The 21,047-nt window shown below is 45.2% G+C and overlaps 1 protein-coding gene across 1 annotated transcript in view; it reads right to left on the reverse strand.

Annotated features, from left to right (window-relative positions):
• The window catches only part of BRINP1 (BMP/retinoic acid inducible neural specific 1), a 96,010-nt gene that overhangs the window by 51,705 nt on the left and 23,258 nt on the right, over positions 1–21,047 (reverse strand). The window contains exon 2 of the mRNA XM_039507086.1: positions 15,918–16,185. Within this exon, the coding sequence (XP_039363020.1) occupies positions 15,918–16,135 (218 nt within the window). The 5' untranslated portion in view covers positions 16,136–16,185. The remainder of the gene's footprint in view (positions 1–15,917; positions 16,186–21,047) is intronic.

Raw genomic sequence — 21,047 nt, forward strand, 5'->3', positions numbered from 1 at the left:
AATTCTCAAGGAGCGTGTTTTCTTACTTGGTCTCGCTCTGCAAATTTTGATGATTATCGATGGAAATATAGCTATTTTGTCAGTTTCTGCCTGCACGGTGAAATTGACATTTACCGACATTTGCCGACAAAAATCTAATCCTTCCAAGCCTAGTTATAGAAGTGATTGTTATTATTCCTTTCTGGATGAGGATGTCACTGGTGATTTATTGATATTATTAGGAATAAATATGTATATTATGGTAGCGCCCAAAGGTTCTATTTGGGAGTGGAGTCTCATTGTGATGAGTGCTGTACAGACACAGAAAGGAGACATCTTCATGGCCTGAGGGGTTTACAGTTCTGCCGAAGTGGAGTCCAGCCCTTAATATTTCTCTTATTTGGGTGTTTTTCTAGGACAGCAACACATCCTACATATGTTGATGAAGCGATGGCTGTCATTTTTGAAAACACAAGTGGAAGATCAATTTCCTAAGGGCCAGATTTTAAAGATATTTAGGCACCTAAAGATGCAGATAGGTGTGTAGTGAGATTGTCAAGTGCTGCTAAGCACCGAACTCCCATTGAAAGATATATGATGTGGACACATGGGCACTTCTGAAAATTACTATTATTATTAATTATTTGTATTACCATCGCATCTAGGAGTCCTAATCCCAGACCAGGACCCCGATGTGCTTGGTCCTGACCAAGCATGGAACACACACACGGTCCCTACCCCAAAGAGCTGACAGACTAAATATAAAGCAAGAGACAACAGATGGATTCAAACAGACGGAGGAATACATGGAAACAATGAGACAATGAAAAAAAAATCCCTCTGCGTCTTTAGGCTCTTAAATACCGTTAAAAATCTGGCCATATGTACATTTACATGTGATTTGCTTCCTTTCTCTATAAGCCCATAGTGTGTGTTGTTGTTCTGAAGACTTTTTGAAGGGTTACACTAACAACAAGGCAGTTGGCAGGGTTTAGGCAGGTGGTGTGCTGGCTGCATATTCTGTCTCTCTCTCTCTCCCCCATTCAGAAGTATATTAACTTCTGTGAGCTCACAAGGAAGATGAAGGATCCACAAAGCAAGAGCACTTCCTTGTATCTTTTCTGCTATGGCGGCTGATTGATTGTAGATTGGAAGCAGCTCCAACTTTCCTTCCCAAATGAAAAATGAAGAGCTCTTAACAATTGAATAAAATCTATCATGCTAAGAGAAGGAGTTCCACTAGCACAGACAGAAGAGGAGGCATCATAGAGCCATTAAAAATGTCTCCACATGCTGGCTGATCCTTTACACTCCTGCCCCCTCGTGCACATACCCCGCTACACTTTAGGATAACAAATCTGTGGCTTACCTATGACTTCATAGCAACACTGCATACCACGGAGCATCTCCACCACTGCACCATGGCCTCTTTGCACCAGCTAGGCTGGCTGTCGGAAGTGGACCATAGTGCACGTGTGAGTCCCAGCCTGGAGAATACCACAGCAGAGAGCTGTCTCCAGAACAGTTCTGGATGCAGAGAGATGGGCCAAGTGAGGTGGCTTGAGGCCACTAGGGGGTTGTATGATTCTCCATCCCCCTAATGGTCCGTGGGGGCCATTGCAACTAGGTGCAAATTAGGGTAGCCCTAGCCTATACTGGGTGCTGAACAGGCCTTAGTGGTCCCTGCATAGACTATTCCTCCTTGTCCATGTGCTAGCACCTGTGTCGGAGCAGGGATGTGTTGGCGGTGCTGTAGTCCAGGGTGACATCAAGGACAGATGCAGATCCTCTGGTGGTCATAGCATGGGCCCCTACTACTTGAGTTCATTTCCCAAGTATAGTAATGATAATAATCTATTATCACGCCTACACATCAAAACAGAAACACATTGCAATCAAAGCAACAACCGGTGGAATTATGGGTAAACAATAGTATAATTCAGGTGAATGAAGCTGGCCAGAGCTGGCTTTTTCCCCTTCTCCCCAACAGAGGGAGCAGAGAGCACCATCTGTTTAGGTCTTCTAGCCCTGGCGTTTATACTGTTAACACCTTAGGGCCTAATGGCGCTAAGCAGTCCCAATTCCACCCAGTAGAGGGCAGCACACACAGGCACACTGGATGGTTCATTGCCTATTACCATAGCTAGACAAAGCTTGAGAGCCTGGCAAGCATTGATTGTGACTGGTGCTGTCCAAAGGATGAGAGTTTTGGTTCGCAGCAACTTTCAAGGTTTTGTCATTTGTTTTCATTCCACATTGGAACAAAAACATTTTTTTGGAAACATTGAAACAAGCTGTTTTCAGCGCTCACTCCCTCTCTGCCTCCGGTCAGAAGGGACCAGAAAGTCTTCAAAACCATTTCCAATGACAGCTTCATTGGAACCGGTACGTCTCTGCAAAACAGTTTGGTTCTCACGAAACAGCATGGTTTGACAAAATGTGATTTAGCGGAAACCGTTCCATCCAGCTGAAATTGTGACAATAGTGTAAGAACTCTGCAGCCACCTAGAACATCATGTTCCCTCACCAGGTCCAACTAGAACTTCAGTGATGACACAGCCTTCCTTCCCTTGCATTCGCAACTCTAATGGTCGCTTTGAGTTTGGCATAGGAACAAATCCAAAAACTCAAAATGAAGCTTGTTACAGGAGTGCTCTGGTGTCTGTATATATGTAAATAATTAGACAAGAGATACGGTGCCAGTAGATGGTGCTCAGAAACACGTAGCATAGTTCCTGGATTTTGCAGGACCCATAAAACTAGTTGTGACTGCACATGGCTTCCTTTGTGCAGCTGTTTACGTCGTCTCTTTACAAAGCTTAGCCTAATCTGGTGTTCACCCAAGATCATGTACCAGCCTAAGGTTCATCTGAAATTGAATGGTTGTGACTTGCTCTGGGAGTTAGCTAGATGGCGCTAGAGTATTTTTATGTGTTTCCATGATAATGTGACTGTTTGGTGCAAAATATGGTGGTAGGTTGGACGTTGCTAGAATAAATGAATGTTTAATTGTATGTAGATGTTGTTCTGTGGTTTGCTTTTTCATGCACATTCAAGCAACTGAGCTTTACTAGTACAAATGCTTACAAAGAGGCTACTTTTAAACTCAAACTATTACCAATATTATTATGATCAATATTATTGATGTTGTTACTTATATTATTTGTATGAATATAATTTTATGTCATATTTATGTTGCAGTTGCATCCTTGATAAACAGGGAGGCCCAACTAGGCGAGGTGCTGTGCAAACACAATGCGAGTCAGTGCTGCTCTGAGATGTTTACACTTGTGGTTGAATTGTATGTCTGCGTGTGATATTCAAAATTTGGAATCTTTGCTGGCTTTGTTAGTTTATGTAAGACATCCTATTAGATAACAAAAATGGCATCATAAGCGTTATAGCACTATCACCAACATCAAGAGTTAAAAAATCATGGGATTCATGTAAAATTCATGACATTTGTAATAGATAATATATTTGGGGGGTTTACTTGCCTCCTGCTTTCTGAATATTTTGGGGTCACATTTTCAAGTTCTTCTCTGCAACCATGAGGGCTAGAAACCTACTTCAAAAAGAAATGATCTGAGATTCTCACATAATCACAGGACTCCAGGTGCTGGGGCTTCCAGAAAAAAACACCAGGCCCAATGAGACTCTCATTAAAATTCCAAGAATTGGCAACACTGAAATCTGTGCTGTGCTGGTTCATTATACCAAATCTCAAATGCTCGCCTTTCATCCAGAGGGAAACATAACTGCAAAGAAATTGGCGTGTCATTTTGCCTCGTGAATACATCTCAGAATTTCACATTCTGCTAATGAAAAACAAGATGCAAAATGCAAGGAGTATATTATATTTGTTTAGGGATTATTCTTTCAGCTTGAACGAGGGAGGAACCAAACAAACCTCCTTCTCTTTCCCTTCCTCTCCCCATCAACCCTGCAACTTATATTTCCCTCTTTCCCCACTGCTCTCTTATTAGTGCTGATCAGACTCGGAGTGCGGACTCCCCAAGGAGAACCCAGACATTTGGAGGGAAGTAAAAAGTAATTTTCTTTTTGGTGTTGCTCAAGAGCTGGAAGCCAATACTGAAATATTTAATGCTGAATACTCAGCAGAGGGGCTCTCATTTGCTGAGGTGGAAGGAAACAGTAAGATAGAAAAAAAATGGGAACAGGCTGTGCTGGATGCATGACTGAAAAACAACTGTCCAAATTTACCTTCTCTCCCCCATGTAGGGTTGAATTGTGGTTGGTCTTCACTTACACCTCCATGCTGTGGTGGAAGACAGGAGAGGAGTCAGTGTAACCTATTGGTCCATGTGTGTTGTGTGTCTTCCTCTGCAAGTCAGTCACAGCCGCCAGCTACAGAGTCTGGCTCCTTAGCTCAAGCTGTAGCAGCTCCTGCTTTCAGCTCAGAAGATCCCTGCTTTGATGGCCAAGATGGTGGCCGCGACATAAAGGAACCTTTTCCCTTCCCCAGAAGTCCTGCCCAGAATAGCGTCCCTTGAGTTTGAGAGAATCCAGGGGCTGGTTCCTAGATGCTCTGCCTTGGGAAGAATAGCTAGGATCCTCCCTGACCCTTCCTGAACAGGATGGCTGAGAGGCCACCTCTCCATCGCTTCTCTGACCCCTGATCAGCAGGCAGTGAGGAGAGTATGCTGTAGTCTTTCCAGGGGCATAACAGTCCCCTTGCTATGTAGCTAGGGGGTTTCAGGAGGCAGAATAGAGCAGGGACCTCCACTTTGCCCCTTACAATGGGCTGTGCCTAACAGGCACCGTTTAGCCCTTAAGAATCGATTAGGGTCCAGGCAGAGACTGGAATCTCTAAAGAAGGGTAAAACATTAGCAGAAGGTGTATTAGCAAAGGCCCTTTGGCCCGGCACAGCAGGCTGAGAACCAGTGACAGGCGGGGTAGGGTTGTGCTTCGAGGCTGAATGCTATGACAGAGTGTGGGGCGCTGACTGTGCCCTCACTGGGTGAGTTGCTCCAGGAGAGCTGATTGGCAGCTGTCACACCACACTCCTCCAGACAGGGCCAATCAGTTTGAAGATAAGGAATCAGGTGTCTGTGTGAATCCACGTGAAAGATGGAAAAGGCCTATTGGACATGGAGTACATTCCCCTCCCGACTCCTGGCCAAGGCAGGATTGTTCTGTAAAGTATATTCTCAAGTGCTTTGTCCAGACAGCTTTTAAATGAGGAGAGGGACCCAAGAGGCTCCCTATTACAGGTGTGTTTAGTTTGGAAAAGAGGAGATTAAGGGGGGACACGATAGCGGTCTTCAAATACCTGAAAGGCTGCCATAAAAAAGATGGAGAAAAATTGTCTTCTCTTGCCACAGAGGGCAAGACAAGAGGCAACGGTTTCAAAAAGAGGCTGGATAGCCCCCTATCTTGGATGGTTTAGGCACAACAAATCCTGCATCTTGGCCGGGGGTTAGACTAGGCGTCCCGTCTAACCCGATGGCTCGATTAGAAAGGGAGGCTGGGTTGTTTTTTCCTTACACACCAGTTGGAGGAGGCACAGTCAGGCACGGGAGGTCCAGCAGAATGTGGACCAGTGGTGGGGGCTCTGCCCACGCCAGCAACAGCGGGAGTGGTCACAGGGCCCTCATTTCCAACCACAAGCAGCAGAAGGGGGAGCATCCGGCACAATTAGAGGTGTGGTCTGCTCTGGTGGTGGGTTTGGGGCCAGAAGCTTCCCTGCTGGTTCTAGAGGTTGCTGCTCCTCCCTCTGCTGGGGCCTGTCTGCAGACTCAGGCAGACTTCACTGCCTGGGTCATGTTTTCAAGTTTTCCTTTGCTTACAAGCACTAGGGCTTGGGTTTGTTTGTTTAATGGGAGCTCAGATTCTGATGTCATCCTGGAACTCCAGGAGCAGGGACCATCGGCCTGCACGCACTGTGGCATATTTTCAGTGGGACGTGTGCTTCTAAATCCATCGGACACTTTTGACAATCCCATACCCTTAATCTGGCCCTATTCACAGCTGCCTTCATTTATTCCAGACCACGAGGAATGCCTACCAAGAGCAAGCAGGAGCAGGTCAAGGAAGAGGAGGATTTCCCAGGCCGGATGAAGATGGGGTCATCCCTTCTCCATTTAACAGTGTGGTTGAAGCCTCAGCTGCAAGGACCCAGCATCCCCCCTGCAGTCTGCACTGCACTGCAGTCTGATTCCACACCAGGCAGGCTCATGGAATGCAAATGCGCTGAGATCTGTCAGCTCTGACTTTTCCTCCCCCATCCACAGGTCTCACCTGATGGGAGAAGTTATTTAACCAGTACAAATGACTCCCCTGTGAAGTTGGCCTCATTGCAGCTTCCTATAAATATTTTATTGTAAATGACTTGTGTCCGGGTGGAGCTCTGTGAAGCGAGGTGTATGGGAAATAGTCTCCGAGGGCTGGAGAGAGAGAGACGCCAGTGCGCGATCAGTTACAGAGCATGGTCACCAACTAACAACGGCCCTGAAGCGTGATCCTGGCATCAGATACTTGGCATCACCTGCGCCACCATCGAGAGATGACACCTCTGCTACTGCCTGCTGCAGAAGCCCTGATATACCTGTATAATCAGCTCCTTAAGAGAGGTGCAGGTGGCTGCATGCCATCTTCTGTGTGCACACATAAGCCACGGCACATTGCACGATCTGCCCTGAAGGAAGATGTAATGGATCTCTCATTGCCTGCAGAAGAATCCCTGTCACCTGAGGCTCACCAAAATCCCTCTCCCTCCTGCTCTGTCTCCAGGGGCTGCCGATTCCCTTATACCTTCTTGCAATCATGCTTTTCCAGGAGACCGGCCCTTGGTTTCTGACTGAACTTGCATTGTCCAACAGTGGGTCTGTAAGATGAGCATAGGAAATCAGCGTGGATGTCTCCAATCGCTGTTGCAGTGAGGCTTATCTTGCTGCACTTACAGAGGTCAGGGGGCGGTAGTCAGGCAGAATAAAAGAAGAAGAAGTAAGACTTGGAACACAGGGGAAAAAATTATAGGGGGATCCAGAAATAGAAAAAGCTATAAAAGGTACAGTCATGGCATCCCCCTATGCGCTACTGGTGCCAGAACAAATTTATTCCTTGCATCAAACATCTGATGACTCCTTTTTTACATAACTGCTTCTGCAGAAATAAGCATCTGCCTGTTTTACAAGTGGAATTAAAAGCCTACCCACAAGGTTGAGTGACGGCTTCTCTTTGGCTTGTTAACCTTGAAACGGCTCTTAAGCCACGAGGCCTCAGTCTGCCTGCCTTCAGACATCTGCAATGAACATGGAAAGCCCAGCTAAGTGCGAGAGAGATCCACTATGGAGCAATGCGGAGAGGACCAGTGGGTGGAGAACTGTGAATAATCCCAAAACTTGGTGTACGTAGAGGAGAGTGGATCCCTCATCACTCCATAAGAAAGGGACTCATGCAGGTGAGAAATGAGAGGGGACAGAATTCCCTTCTAGGCCCAAGAGCACGTGCTGTCTCCAGTCCTATGCTCCTTGTGCCACCCTCCCGAAGACATGGGTTTGAACTGTGCTAAATTCAAAGAAGGACCTGACCTTCCCCAAAGTTTGGAGAGATGGTTGGCTCTAAGCCGTTAGCCTGGAATGATTTCTAAGCTTATTAATTTTTGGCACAATTTATGCTTTCATCAGTCAGAGCCCCTCAAGATTATTAAAGATGAGGAGGGATGTCTGATATCACAGCTGCCACTGATATTCTGAAACCCTGACCATCTGAATCCAAATGCAGCCAGAACAGCTGTTCATCAAACCCAGATGAAGGCCAAACTCCTTGGGTGTATGACCCAGCAACCACCAGGATTTTGCAGAGTATTATACAGGCCCCAGCAAGCTCCATCGTCCTCCATCCCTGCCTTTGTTCTCCTTTATGCAAATATATGAACGGTTATCCATACGCATGGAGATTCATTATGCAGGGAATGTAACAACACTGGTCCCTGAACTGCATGAAAAATGAAGGTTGTGGGTAAACGAGTAACTACGTGATGTAATTGGCTGGTTTACGCCAGTCTCATGAATGTGTCATCTTTGCCAAGCTGCAGTGTGAGAGCAGTGAGATGGGAATGTAAATTGCATCTCTCTCATAAAGTTGCGTAAACTTGTGTTAGTGTCATTTCCAGCTGAACGTTTACATTGAGGAGAACACTGGAAGGTTTCATTGTTTACACACATTATGTAAATTGATATAAATTCCTGGTTTACACACATTTATTTACAAGGTGTTTACTGATTAAAAACCAATGTACATCACTAGTTTACATGCATAATGTAAACTATGTAAATTTCATTATTTTTTTACATGCAGTGCTCTGTAGCATCCCATTGCTTATTCCACACAGTCAACAAGAACTTCCTTTCATCTCTTCTCCTTCCGTCCTTCACCTGCTACATTACTGCTGAAAAAAACCTCACCTCCAGCTTAGAAACATAAAAGATAATGTCTCCTTTACGCTGGGAGATTAAAACCCTCATGTGAAAACGTACTTGCTGTCGCCAGAATTGCAGTGTGACTAAAACAACCAAACCAAAGCAGAGAATGAGAAATATCATGGAGCCTGTCTACGTATACAAGAGTAATGGGTTTCCTGAATGCAGTGAAGAGGAGTCTTGGTGATATTCCTTCAGATGTTATTGGCATCCAAGGTGCTATAGTTGGCCAGAAAGCTTGTTATGGGGTATAAGTGAGAGACAGAGAGCCTTTAAGATAAGGCATAGTTAGGGACATGAGTTCCAGGTTGCATCACAGAGGCAATGAAGAGACTACACCAAACTCCTAACCTGTCATTTGAGAAGGCAGCTCATTGGTAGGTCGTGGGTTATTTTCTAAACTATCCAGTTGGGGAGTGTCCATATTTTGTTTTGGGGTCTAAAAGGCCAGGGTCAAGTCAATTTCCTTTCAACGTCTGAGAATGCCCACCAGAGTCTTGCACATTGTGCGGCACTGTACTGGGCAAGGAGTCTCTGAGGTTGGGTAAGTGATACAGGACACAGTGTGAAGTGGATAATTAGACCTGGGCTGGGGCGAGCAGCCCATTGCAGGCACCTCTCTGCTAATGCTGATAAATGCTCCCAATGCAGAACGACAGCTCTTTCTTCTCTGCAGCTTTCTTAGTGGGAAGAAATGCCACAGTTGCTCACATGATAGGGAACTTGCTGGAAAAAAAAGCTGGGGGGTAGGAGGGGAAGGTGTCTGACTTGACAAGTGTTATTTTGCAGACTGACCTGGGGTGTGAATCTCCTCCCTGGCATGCAGACACTCTGTTCTGCAGTCTTTATTTAATGATTTCTGCAAATCCAGATGGGTTGTGAATGAGAGTGAAAATGAAACCTAACAATAGCCTGGTGAAGTGGCACTGGGAATGGGCACACTCTGAATGGATGGAGAAGATTTTAGCTTTGGCTTTCGTCCTCTCTCTGTGTCTCTCTCTGTCACACACACACACACCCCATTTCAACAATTAGCACTTGATTCTCATTTACACTCTGGCCTTGATTCTCATTTACACTCTGGCCTCTTTATACCTCTCTGGCATCATAAAGGGACTAAAAGTGGGACTAGGTTACATTTATGCTCACTTGAAAGTCCCTTTACATATCAAGAGTGGCCTAAAGGGACTTCAGTATAAATGTGCATCAAGTTCTCAGTGTTTGGCTAGAAAATGGTGCTTGTCCCTCTGAATGGACATAGACCAGTTGTCACACCCCTGTCACGGCTGCCCAGGCACATAAACCCACACTGCAGGCTGAAAATGAAGGCTAGAATTAATGCTACCTCACGCATATGGCACCTGTCACCCACGGAGCTCACATTGCATTACAGAGCTGGGTTTTGTTAACCCTTTACCATGTAGAGGGTCCACGGCTGTGGGGACTGAATGTGGAACCTCTCATTTTAAAAGACCCTGTTCTGCTAGGCAAGGCTATCACAGGCTCACCAAGCTCCCTCTCTGTGGACAGCCACAACTAGAGAGGGCCAGAGTACATACAGATGGGGAAACTGAGTCACAGGGCGGTGAGGTGACTCACCCAAAGAGACCCAGGGAGTTGATGAGTGTTCTGTTTGTTTGTGGCAGCGCTCATCATGAGCTAAAGACTTTTCTGACATAGAAGAAGAGGCAGACAGCCCAAGGAACTGACTATCTCAAGATGGCTGCACAGACAAGTAGACAGAGGTCAGGGATGTGGAACAATAAAAGGGATTTTCTATACAAATATGTGAGATGCTCTATAGACAGCACAGCAGAAGTGGGTTTTAAGAAGGGCATGGAGTAAAGGGAATATGGCTTTGGGGATGACTCCAGGGATGTCAGACCATGCACGCAGGGCTGTGTGGCTAAAGGGAGGGAGGGGATTGATGGAGAGAGTGGCATACTCTAGAATAGGAATATGAGCAGGGCAGGTGGCAGGGAGGCCAACATGGAGGATAACATTTATACAGAGTCTTGAAAGAGGTGACCAATAGTTCAAATGTGATGCACTAGACAGCGAAGGGATTCAAAAAGAGGAGTGACGTGAACAAATGAATGGGCCAGGAAGATGGCAATGGCAAAACTGAAAAAACTTCTGGTTTGCTGACTCCTTTTCCTCTAGCCACAGGCATGCATTGGCCAAAATGGAACCATGTTGAGTGCCTAACATTAGATATATCAATTCCTATCGGATTTCAGAGTTGTTGAGCACCTCACAATGCTCCCAGGGATTTTTAGGGCACATTTATGCCACTCCAGGCCTCTTACCCAAAGCAAAGGGGCCAGAATGGACATGCAGATCTCATCGTATGAGAACTGGAATGATTTTCTGGCCTATCTCATATTAACAACGAATCTATCTGATGAGCTATGGAAAATGTCGGATAAGCTGACTATCTACATATCATTGATATGTCTTATTAATATTATAATATAGAGCTGGTTGAAATGTTGATCGTATTTCATACTGAGGGCATTTATAAATAGTTTATAAAGGGTTAATGCATTATTCATAGATATTTTAATGGTTAGTTGGTTGTTATAGAGTCTACAGATTGTTATAACCCTGCTTTATAGCCATCTATAACACCGTCTGTTGATGTGCTTATAACCATCGCTATCACACACATTAGTGTCTGCAACATGCATGTGGCATCTATGAATCATTTCTCAACTCTTTATAAACTATTTCCGAATCACATCTTGACTATAAAGGGCAGCTGAAATATTTACATTTTTTAAAAATGAATTTTGAAATTTCAACAAAAAATAGGAATTTTTTTGTTTCAAATTTATTTTTGATTTTGTTTTGTTTCTGGCTTTCATCCTCCTGACCATCTCTAATTAATCTGTTCACTGTAACCCACAACTAATTCTGCATTTCTTCTTCTATATACTTGACGCCCTCTTTGTAACTAGCTTATGTAACAAAATAGCTTTGTATTGTCATCCATTTAATTTGCCAGTGTTTATTGTACGGTGATGTATGTGATTTTAAGAGACGATAAAGTGTCTAGAGTGGAATGGACACTTTTTTTTTCTTTTTTCTTTAGGAACTGAAATAAATAAATGCATTTGGAATTTCCACTTTTCCGCTCCCAATTATACCCCGCTCCCTATCAAGCCAATCCTTTATTAGCCACTCAGTAAAAGAATTATTCTTTGTTTTTCTATAGCACTGGACATCCAAAGATCTCAGAATATTTTACAGACATTAATGAATTAAGCCTTGGAATGTCTCTGGGAAGTAGGCAAGTATTGTTATTTCCATTCTACAGGTGTGGAAACTGAGGCATAGAGTGGGGAACTGACTTGCCCAAGGCCACAAAGTGAATCTGTGGCAGAACCACAAACAGAACTCAAATTTTTTCTTACTCCTGAGCTTTAGCTATTAAACTGTGCTTCCAGTACTGTGTGCCCTTCCACCTATATGACTATGCAGACAGCCCACAAACCAGCACCACCATCCCATACACATTATCACAGCTCATAGGACAGTCATCAGTGCAACATTTTCCATCCTCAACCGCACCGTGAACCCGCCTCATTATCGTGGGGTTGATTCTGAATAATGCTCATTCTTCATCTCTTGGCTCTATCTATACCGCCCATGACCCAACACTCAATACAAAACAGCTCTCCATATCTTCTCTCTACCTCTCAAGACCAAATGTGAGATACAGATCTAAACTAAGGGGTACAATCATTTCAGGGTTCTAAGGAAATTACCCTAAAATCCTGTAGAGTATAATAAACAGAGACATCCACTCTATCCACCTACAGAATGTAACAGAGAATTATGTCGCCAAGGTAGAATTCTAGAGTTTGGTTTAAACATTCAATGGAAAGAATATCAGTGGCTGTTCAGTTCCATAGGAACTCTGCAGAAGGGAAAGGGTCCTTTTGCATTGGATGCCTTTGCCAACTGGCCTTCTAGTAAACGTCTGAGCTTCAGCTGTGGCACGACAGGGGCGAACGAGGGGCTGGTTTTTGTGAGGCTGGCTGCAGACGCTAGAAAATCCTGTGTTTTGCTTGACGTCGCTGCGTAACATTGGCAGTGGCTTTATCTCGGAGGGTTTTCAATGTAAATGACACGGTTCTAATGTGCTGTGTCCATGTTTCCTCACAGCAAGACACTCTGGGGAAATCACCACTAAACAGGCGACAGTGTTCCAATTAGGGACGGGTGAGCTCTTTTTTTGCCTAATTTCGAACCCACTCGAAATTCACGGGTCGGAATGGCTGATTCGAATTCTAGCGACGCCGGGCTTTGGAGATGCCGTGGGAAAAGGGGCAGAGAGGGCAAAGCACATGGCAAGACCCAGTGTATAAAAGGTGCAGAGAGCCTGAGCAACGAACACAAAGACTCTGTGAAACAAAGCACAGAGGGGGAAGATTCCAATGAAAACTCAACACTCCACAGACAGGACACTCCCATGTTCCACCCCAGAGTCTCAGGGTGGCTTCGCTATCCTTAATGCAGAGCACTGGCTTCCCTTTAGCTAGGTGAATAAAAAGAGTGATTGAGAATCACCCTTGAGGAGGAAACTTGTCTTTAAACCGGAATCCGATACTTGGTGAACTCCAGCTTGCTTGGCAGACCCAGGCAGTAGATTGTGGAGCCCGCAAAATGAGATTTGCCCACCCCAATGCTAACAACACACCATGTTCTGGATGGTTTGAGGGCTCTGAGCCAGATCTTAAGCGGCTATAAAATGGCAGAGCTCCATTGAATTTAAAAGGACCACACTGATTTCCACCTGCTGAGGATTTGGAAATATGGGCCCGATTTTCTAGTGCTCAGCACCCACAATTGGAACCAGATTTTTAAAAAGTCTTCAGTACCCAGCTGAACATTTAAATAAAGGCTGGATTCTGCTCTATTCAAATCAATGGCAGATTGGTTTTGGTTTGGGGTTTTTTTCCCCAGTGACTTGAGCGGGAGCAGGATAAGGCCGAGGGGAGCAGATTTTCAAAAGGGAGCCGCTCCCAGCAACTCCCGTTTTGACACAGATGCCTGGATTTTCAAAAGAGCTCAGCTTCTTTATAGGCTCCTAACCTAAAGCAGAGGGTAGCATTCCGGAGCTCAGCGTCCTGCATGCTCTATAGTGATTTACTATTATTGCTCGTTCGGAAGAACTTGGCCTTGGGGTGATTTGTGTCTGATAGTTGGGCAAGGGGAGAAGACGTAGCCACGACTCCAACTCTGTCATGTCCTTTCTTGCCTCACACCGTCCAACTACCTCCATTGCCCATAACCGTGGCATTATCCCCTAGCTGTGAGCTCTCTGACCCACCTCACGTTTTCTATGTCTTGTGAATCATGACATCATCCCAGCTCTCTCGATTCCAGCAGCTGCAGAATGTACTGCTCACCTCCCATCCTTTGGGATACTACGTGGCAGATGCCTTAGAAACATCACAGACAAAGAGATCCATTACTGTTTCCCCTATGCCTTTTAGGGTCTGGTTTGAAACTGCTCTCAGCTTCCTTAATCCTTTATGGATTTGTTGGGGTCTATCACAGAGATTCTCTGGCTACTCTCAACCCTGCCACTTCTCATCAACCCAGTCACGCTATCTCACTGCGCTAGGTACGAGAGCCTTCTCCTCTGCAATCTCTGCCATCTGCAAAGGGCTTGTCTCTCGTGACCCCTCAATGAATTTCCATCTCATTTCCTATCTAATTTGAAAACACAAACTTCCTTGGGTGCCTCTTAATACCTCCCTCATTCCGCTGTTAACCCCACACCTCCATTTAACGCCATTATTTAGCTCCACAAAATAATGTCGCAATGCATGGCACATTTCACCCGTACCTGTCTATGTGTATTTTACTGTGAGCATTCACTGATTTATGCTCATGCATATGTATAGACAGACTTGGGTGTGTTTGAGCACGTATCAGGCATACAGTGGGAGGCATCCTCCTTCCCACCATGGCCCCTTTATACCAGTGGGGTGGCCTTCGGGGCCATAAAAGCCCCTTAGCTGGCCAGGGAGAGTTCTCCTGGAGCAGACACTGCATAGAAAAGTCATAAGCAGCCCTGTACCATTCTCCTTGAAGCCCCTGATACACTTGGGGGTGCTGAAGGTGTCCCAAGAGCAGAAACGGAGTCCCTACAAAATACATGTGTTCTCTGCCGCAAGGAGATGTGGAGCCCGTGGGGGAAATGGGACAGCAAAAACTGGAGCAGCAGGAGGATGCTTCTTTCCCCGAGAAGTTCTGAATGGGGAAGGTAGAACAGTGTCTGTGGGCTATGCTTGTCTGGGCCGTACCTGCTGGAGGTGCAGTGCAGCGTCTCAGCCAGTATATTGTGGGGTTATTCTACATCGGCAGATGCTTCTGGAATAGTGCCTCCTAGGGAACATTGTGTGTGTGCGCACTCCATCTTTTTTGTTTTTACTGAGTGTGAGTGCAATGAGCTATATTTACGTCCCTGTTACATTCCTACCTATTTGTTCATATTGGCATGTTCATTGGCGCCTTATGCAATTGTATTCCAGGGCCCATCCACATGTGTAGATATGCACGTGTGTATAGGAGCCCTACCACCTCCCACACAATTATCATAATATTTAGGGGAGGTTGTTTCCTCAGCTTCTATAAACAAGAGATTGCATAAGAATCTCAGCTTCCATTAATAAAAATAAGATTTTTGCAGAGACAAGGCTGAAAACACGAAGTGAATGAAGCCTAAAGGCTTAGAAAGCAGAAGGCAAATGCAAAGAGCCCAACACTTATTATTTCTGTTAAAAAAAAAAAGTCTCCTGATTTTTAAGCCAATCTCATGGTTTTGGGGGCAAGGCTCACTTGTTTTTGGAGTTCTCGGGGTGGGTAGTACTTCTAGAGGTAAATATTAGTTGTGTGAAAACTGGAATGTTGGTATGTGTCTGTACGAGGTATACTTAAACATAACATGGGGAGGTGGACTAGATGACCTTGCGTGGTCCCTCCTGCCCCGACATTTCTGTGATTGTATAGATTGATATGTCAGCTTGTGAATGCATGCATAGTAGGTAGATAGCTGGGTGTGCATATGGAGTTGCATTCAAGTTCGTGTGCACAGTGCTGGATGCATTTTGATGTGCTCGTTTGTGCGTCCATGTATTTAATCTTTGCCCATATATGACACATTCACATGCACATCGAACAGGTTCTCCCCTGAGCTCCTGTCCGTCTCTCTATATTGTTTTTATGTTGTGGTAATCACCTGAGTACTCACACACCTTCATTGCTTACATCAGAGCTTAACATCTACTGTATCTGAGTCTTTGAAGCAGATGTCATTGTTAATGAGAGGCAGCAGATAGTCCAGAAGCACTCCCAGACTGAATGAGGGCATTGGCGGGTCTTTCAACCAATGACCAGCATCTACTGTGACTGAAAGAGTGACCCCTCAGAGTTCCCACTGCCTGCAAAGCTATGAGCTCTGTAAGAAACCGACATACCTGTATATTTTATATCTGGTTGTAAATCCTTGACGATGTCTTTCCACAAAGGATAAGTAGCTCCGCGAGTGGTGGAAAGGCCCCCTGTCTGAAATAAGCCAATCAAATTCCTTGGAGACATGTTGGTTGGTAACAGCTGGTTCCTGGTGGGAGGGCTGTACTATTATATGGTCCCATATAAACAGGAAGTAGAGGAACTCAACAAGCCTCCAGTTCATGCTTTTCTGTCTGCCTTTTTCCTCTCATTCTTGCTCCATTCTATGGAGTCCTGTGGAGGAAGAGAGGAAGGGAGGGGAAGAGGAAAGAAAGAGAGAGAGGAGAGCAAGAACAGAGGAAAGAAATAGAAGAGAAAAGAGAGAGAAGAAAGAAAAATGGTTACACATGTAATCATAGAAATGGTTTTTGTTGCTGTTAATTATTTCAAATACGTGGCACAACATGAAAACAAACTTTAAACCAGGTTTTAAATGCCCTCGGTCTACTTGTATTGTGGTTCTGGGTATCTAACTGTTTGATATGTACTTCTGTGGGGCATTTATCCCTTCTCTCAGAGTATGCATTGCCCTGTGAAACTGCTAGGTCAGGACCCAAATGCACCTCACCCTGTTCCCCCAGTTACTTCTCTCAGGGAAGTTCTCTGCAATGCTGCAGTGGGGAGAGGAGGCCGGATGCACAAGGTGGCTGCACCCCGGGCTTCAATTATATGTTTATCATCCCTTTAATGCGGTGCCAGATAAATGTGTCTTCTGCTTTCATCTATCTCCGACGATCTGTAATCCATACTCCATGCAACCTGAGCTCTTACTTTAAAGTCATGCCAAAAAAAGAGAAATGAAATAGAATAAGTAGCCTGTTTTCAGAGACAACAACAAAAAACAATCCTGCAGAACTTTGAAAGATAAAGATCACACCAGGCAGCTGGCTTGCCAGACTAGGCCTTTGAGGAGTGGGGGCAAATGAACCATTATTTTGTTATTTCTAGTAAAGTAGCGCACAGAGGCTTCAACTAAGGTGAAGGCCCCATTGCGCTAGGCAGTGCGCGTGCATGTCGTAAGGGACAGCTCTGCCCTGAAGAGCTTGAAGACACAGCAGGGCAGCGGCGGAACTTGCAACTCCCATCCCAGTGCTCTCCCCATTAGCTCTTGCTGCCTCCCCACTCGCACTGTTGGCACTACGCCCCCTACTGGGTGATGCTTGGCTTTACGTTAGTGGGCGGTGAATGGGGTTATTAGGAACACAGCAAGGATGGTCCTTACCCTTCCGTTTCGTGACAAAGATACAAGGCAGGAGGGCACAACAGGGTCCCAGATTGTATCAATTATCTATTCATCACTGACAAAGTCGTCTTTTCTAAATTCCAGCTGTATAAGGTTTTGTTGGAAGAGGGATATGTGTGAGCGGGGCTGTATATGAGGGTGACATGTGTGCCGTGCACAGGTACAACTCCCGGTGTGTGTGTGTGTGTGTGTGTGTGTGTGTGTGTGTGTGTGTGTGTGTGTGTGTGTGTGTGTGTGTGTGTGTGTGTGTGAGAGAGAGAGAGAGAGATCCAAACTGCTGGTGTTTGTGTGTGTGTGAGAGAGAGGAAGAGAGAGATCCAAAGTGCCTCTGTGTGTGTGTGTGTGTGTGCATGTGAAAGAGAGAGAGAGAGAGAGAGAGAGAGAGAGATCTAAAGTGCTGGTGTTTGTGTGAATATGGATTTATGTTATCGGGAAGGCATGTGTGAGAGCGGCATGCGGCTACAGCATGTGATTGTGAATGTGTATGTGTTTGCGCGGGTGCAGCAAAATCCAGCGTGTGACTGGGCGTTGGTGGCGGTGAGTGTGTGACGGGAGCATGTGGGAGTCTGCACGTGTGCACAGCATATGTTTGTGCTGCTGCAAGCGAGCTCTGCGGCACTGTAGAAAGCTAAACACTCCATGTAGCCTGTTTAAAATGTTCTGTTGAACAATCCCCCACCAGCTAAAGTTACACCACATGAAAAATGAAAGCATTAAACATAAGAGAGGCAATGAGTGTCACCCTAGAACAGTCTCTGTTAGCTTTCTCCACTGGACGGGTTTGAACCTCCCTCCAGTTACTGTGGTGGCATATTACTATTAATTGTCTTGTGGTAGTGCCGAGCAGGCCTAGTGAGGAGGAAGGTTAAGTCTCTAGGCTGGAGAACTGCAATCCCTGCCTCTGCCTCTCCTGTCTCATTGTGTGACTTTAGACAAGTCACTTTAACCACTTTGTGCCCCCAATTCCTTTGTGCCCCCTGTAGAATGGGGATAAATCTTCCCTGCCTCACAAAGATGTTGAGCGTGCTTCGCTCCAAAACTACAGAGATGTGCTCCATAGCCGTCCCGAGATAGATAGTGTGAGGCTTTGCACAAACCAATGGCCACAGACAGTCCATGTACCAAAGCTGGCAAACTACATTGATGAGCCAATCAAAGGGTGGAAGAGGAGACACAGGCATAGAGCGAGAGGTGAAGTGACTAGTGGTCACACAGACGGTCAATGGCACCACTAGGGCCAGAACCCAAGTCTCATGGCCACTAGACCATGCTGCTGCTCAATATCATGGGATGATTTAGTTGGGATTGGTCCTGCTTTGAGCAGGGGGTTGGACTAGATACCTCCTGAGGTCCCTTCCAGCCCTGATAGTCTATGATTCTATGAATATCATGGCTGTCCTCAACATGAGCAATCTTCCAAATACTTTCCAGACAGCTCAGGACGCTCCTGTCAGGTAGGGGAACATGGGGAAATCAAGGCAGATAGAGAAACAGAGGTGGGGGTAGGGAGAAGAAACAGAGCTACCGAGAGCAGTTGGGTAGAGTCTTTGGGTAGGCAGCTACACCAATGTATATAAAAATGAAAAAAGGGGTTTCAATAAAATATCACGGAAACACTACAGGCAGATGTTTAACAGGAAAAAAAAACAACAGAAATAGGCAGAGGTTAAAATAAATAGGCAAAAATGAGACAAATTAATAAACAGCATGTAGGAAGTGATTAAAATAAAGATGGAAATAATAATACAGCCCCAACAGGACGTACTCTGTACCACTTTGTATCATAGCTCAGGAGGTTATCCTTGTAACCTGGGTTCCCCTTTCTTCCGCTCTCCTGTCCTGTCTCTTCCCAGAATGTAAACAGAGCTGGCTGAAAATTTCAAATTCAAATTTTTCCATGTCAAATTATTTTTTTTTCAAAATTTCAATAAAAATGGCAAAATGTTGTTTTGTTTTGTTTTCAAACGTAATCGCCTCCTTCTTTTGCTTAACTATTTGTAAGTGCTCTGAGGCAGGGATTATGGCTTCTGAGATGTTTCTACAGCACCAGGCACAACGGGCCCTGATCCTGATGGGCTGCTTTGGGCTCTGCACACAATAGTAATTAATAGTAAGACTAAAGACAGATGAATGATTTGCCCAGGAGTTAATGTCTGAGGCTGGATGAGGAGAACTCATATGTTCTTAGATATCTTCTGATCCTGGGTTCAGAGTCAGGATTAGAACTCAGGATGGAGTGCTTAGCTTCTAGTCATCTGTTCAGGCCACACCTCTGTTTCTCAGGTTCTGAGCACAAATGATACGCTTCCACCACACAATGAAAAGTTATAAGTTCACCCTCCTTCTCCATTAGATAAGCATCAGCATCCGTCTCCACTAATGATCAGCTGTACTGCACGCACAGACCTAACTATGCCTGTTGTTTGGTTATTGAATCCTCCAGTAACTACCTCATTTGTCAGCCTCCTTGGGTCAGTTCTTTAAGCCCTCTTCTTTCTACTGAATTCCTACCGTGCTGGGAGGATGGGCTTTTTGTATTAAAGTGTGGAGTGATACTTGACCTCCAATCCCCTGTCCAGTTCATGTCCATTGTGGAATGCTAGGTGGAATGACTGTAATACTCCTCAGTCACATCAGCCATCTACTCTCTCCGATGTGGCGTTGCTCAGTATTTTGGTTGTCTCTGTTCACCCGAGACCAAAGACAGGAACACACAGAGAATGATTATCTGCCCTCCACCATGTTTGTTGAGGTCAGGCTTGGGGTAATGATGAAAAGAGCTCGGGTGATTCCTAACCCTGCATACAGATCTTCATCCAAACAGTCATCACTTGCCAGACCTTAATCAACATGGGGACCAGATCCCCCCCAGGCAGTAGGAAGATGTGGGCAAACCTGGGTTCTGGATGTAGGCTGGAAGAAAAAGCGTTCAGAGCAAGGAGCAGAAGTCGGGGCAAAGGAAGAAGAAATAACATGACTTTCACCACCAGTCTAGACAATTATATCACAATCAAGTTAAATTTTTTATTAGTGTCTTTTCTCCCCATAGCTGCTGAAAAGATGTTGCTTGGCATTAAACATTAATACGCACTACAGGGCTGGTCCCCGCGGAAGCCATAAAAACCTACTAAGTGGGATTATTTTGTGTTTAAGGCAATATTGCGAGGTCTATTAAATCTAACTGCTAACAACCTCAAGTCTCAAATTAATGTGTAATATGGCATTCTGGAGCTGCCCCAATCCTGGAACCATCCCAGAGACTTTGCAGAGATTGGGTGGGAGTCAGAAGAGGGGAGGGATGTCCCCAGATTTATAGCCCTTGGGTCCAAATCTATCCAAAAATAACACCTGGCGCAATAATAATGCCTTAGAATGAAGGATGGCGATGGCCTTGTGGTTTACCTGCCTGGCCTTTTTAGACTGTAATCTCTTTGGGGCAGGGACTGTCTCTTGCTGTATGTTTCTACCTCACTTAGCAAAATACAGCCCTGCAGTCAGTTGGGCTCTCTAGGCACTGCTGTAAGAGAAATACTTAATAATAACTGGCACAATAATACTTAACACAAAGAACCGGTGATCCCTGTTTATCATATGGCAGATGTATTCAGTCGAGAACATCCTGGCACAGCGGCCTGGTACCAGACCCTTATAAATTCATATAGCCAATGTGAACATGCACAGTGTGCCAGAATAATGTTCCTTAAAGAATCTGAATGAAAGGTGAGTGGGATACTGATCAGAGTTAAGATGAACAGTCCACACGGTATGGACAGCATGTTGAGGGCCCACTTCTCAGTTACAGTCAAGTTCCATCACACCATTTTGCTAATGTAAACTTGCCTTTAAGTTGGTG

Source organism: Mauremys reevesii, linkage group 19 (genome assembly GCF_016161935.1).
Source record: "Mauremys reevesii isolate NIE-2019 linkage group 19, ASM1616193v1, whole genome shotgun sequence".
NCBI classification, from domain to species: Eukaryota; Metazoa; Chordata; order Testudines; family Geoemydidae; genus Mauremys; species Mauremys reevesii.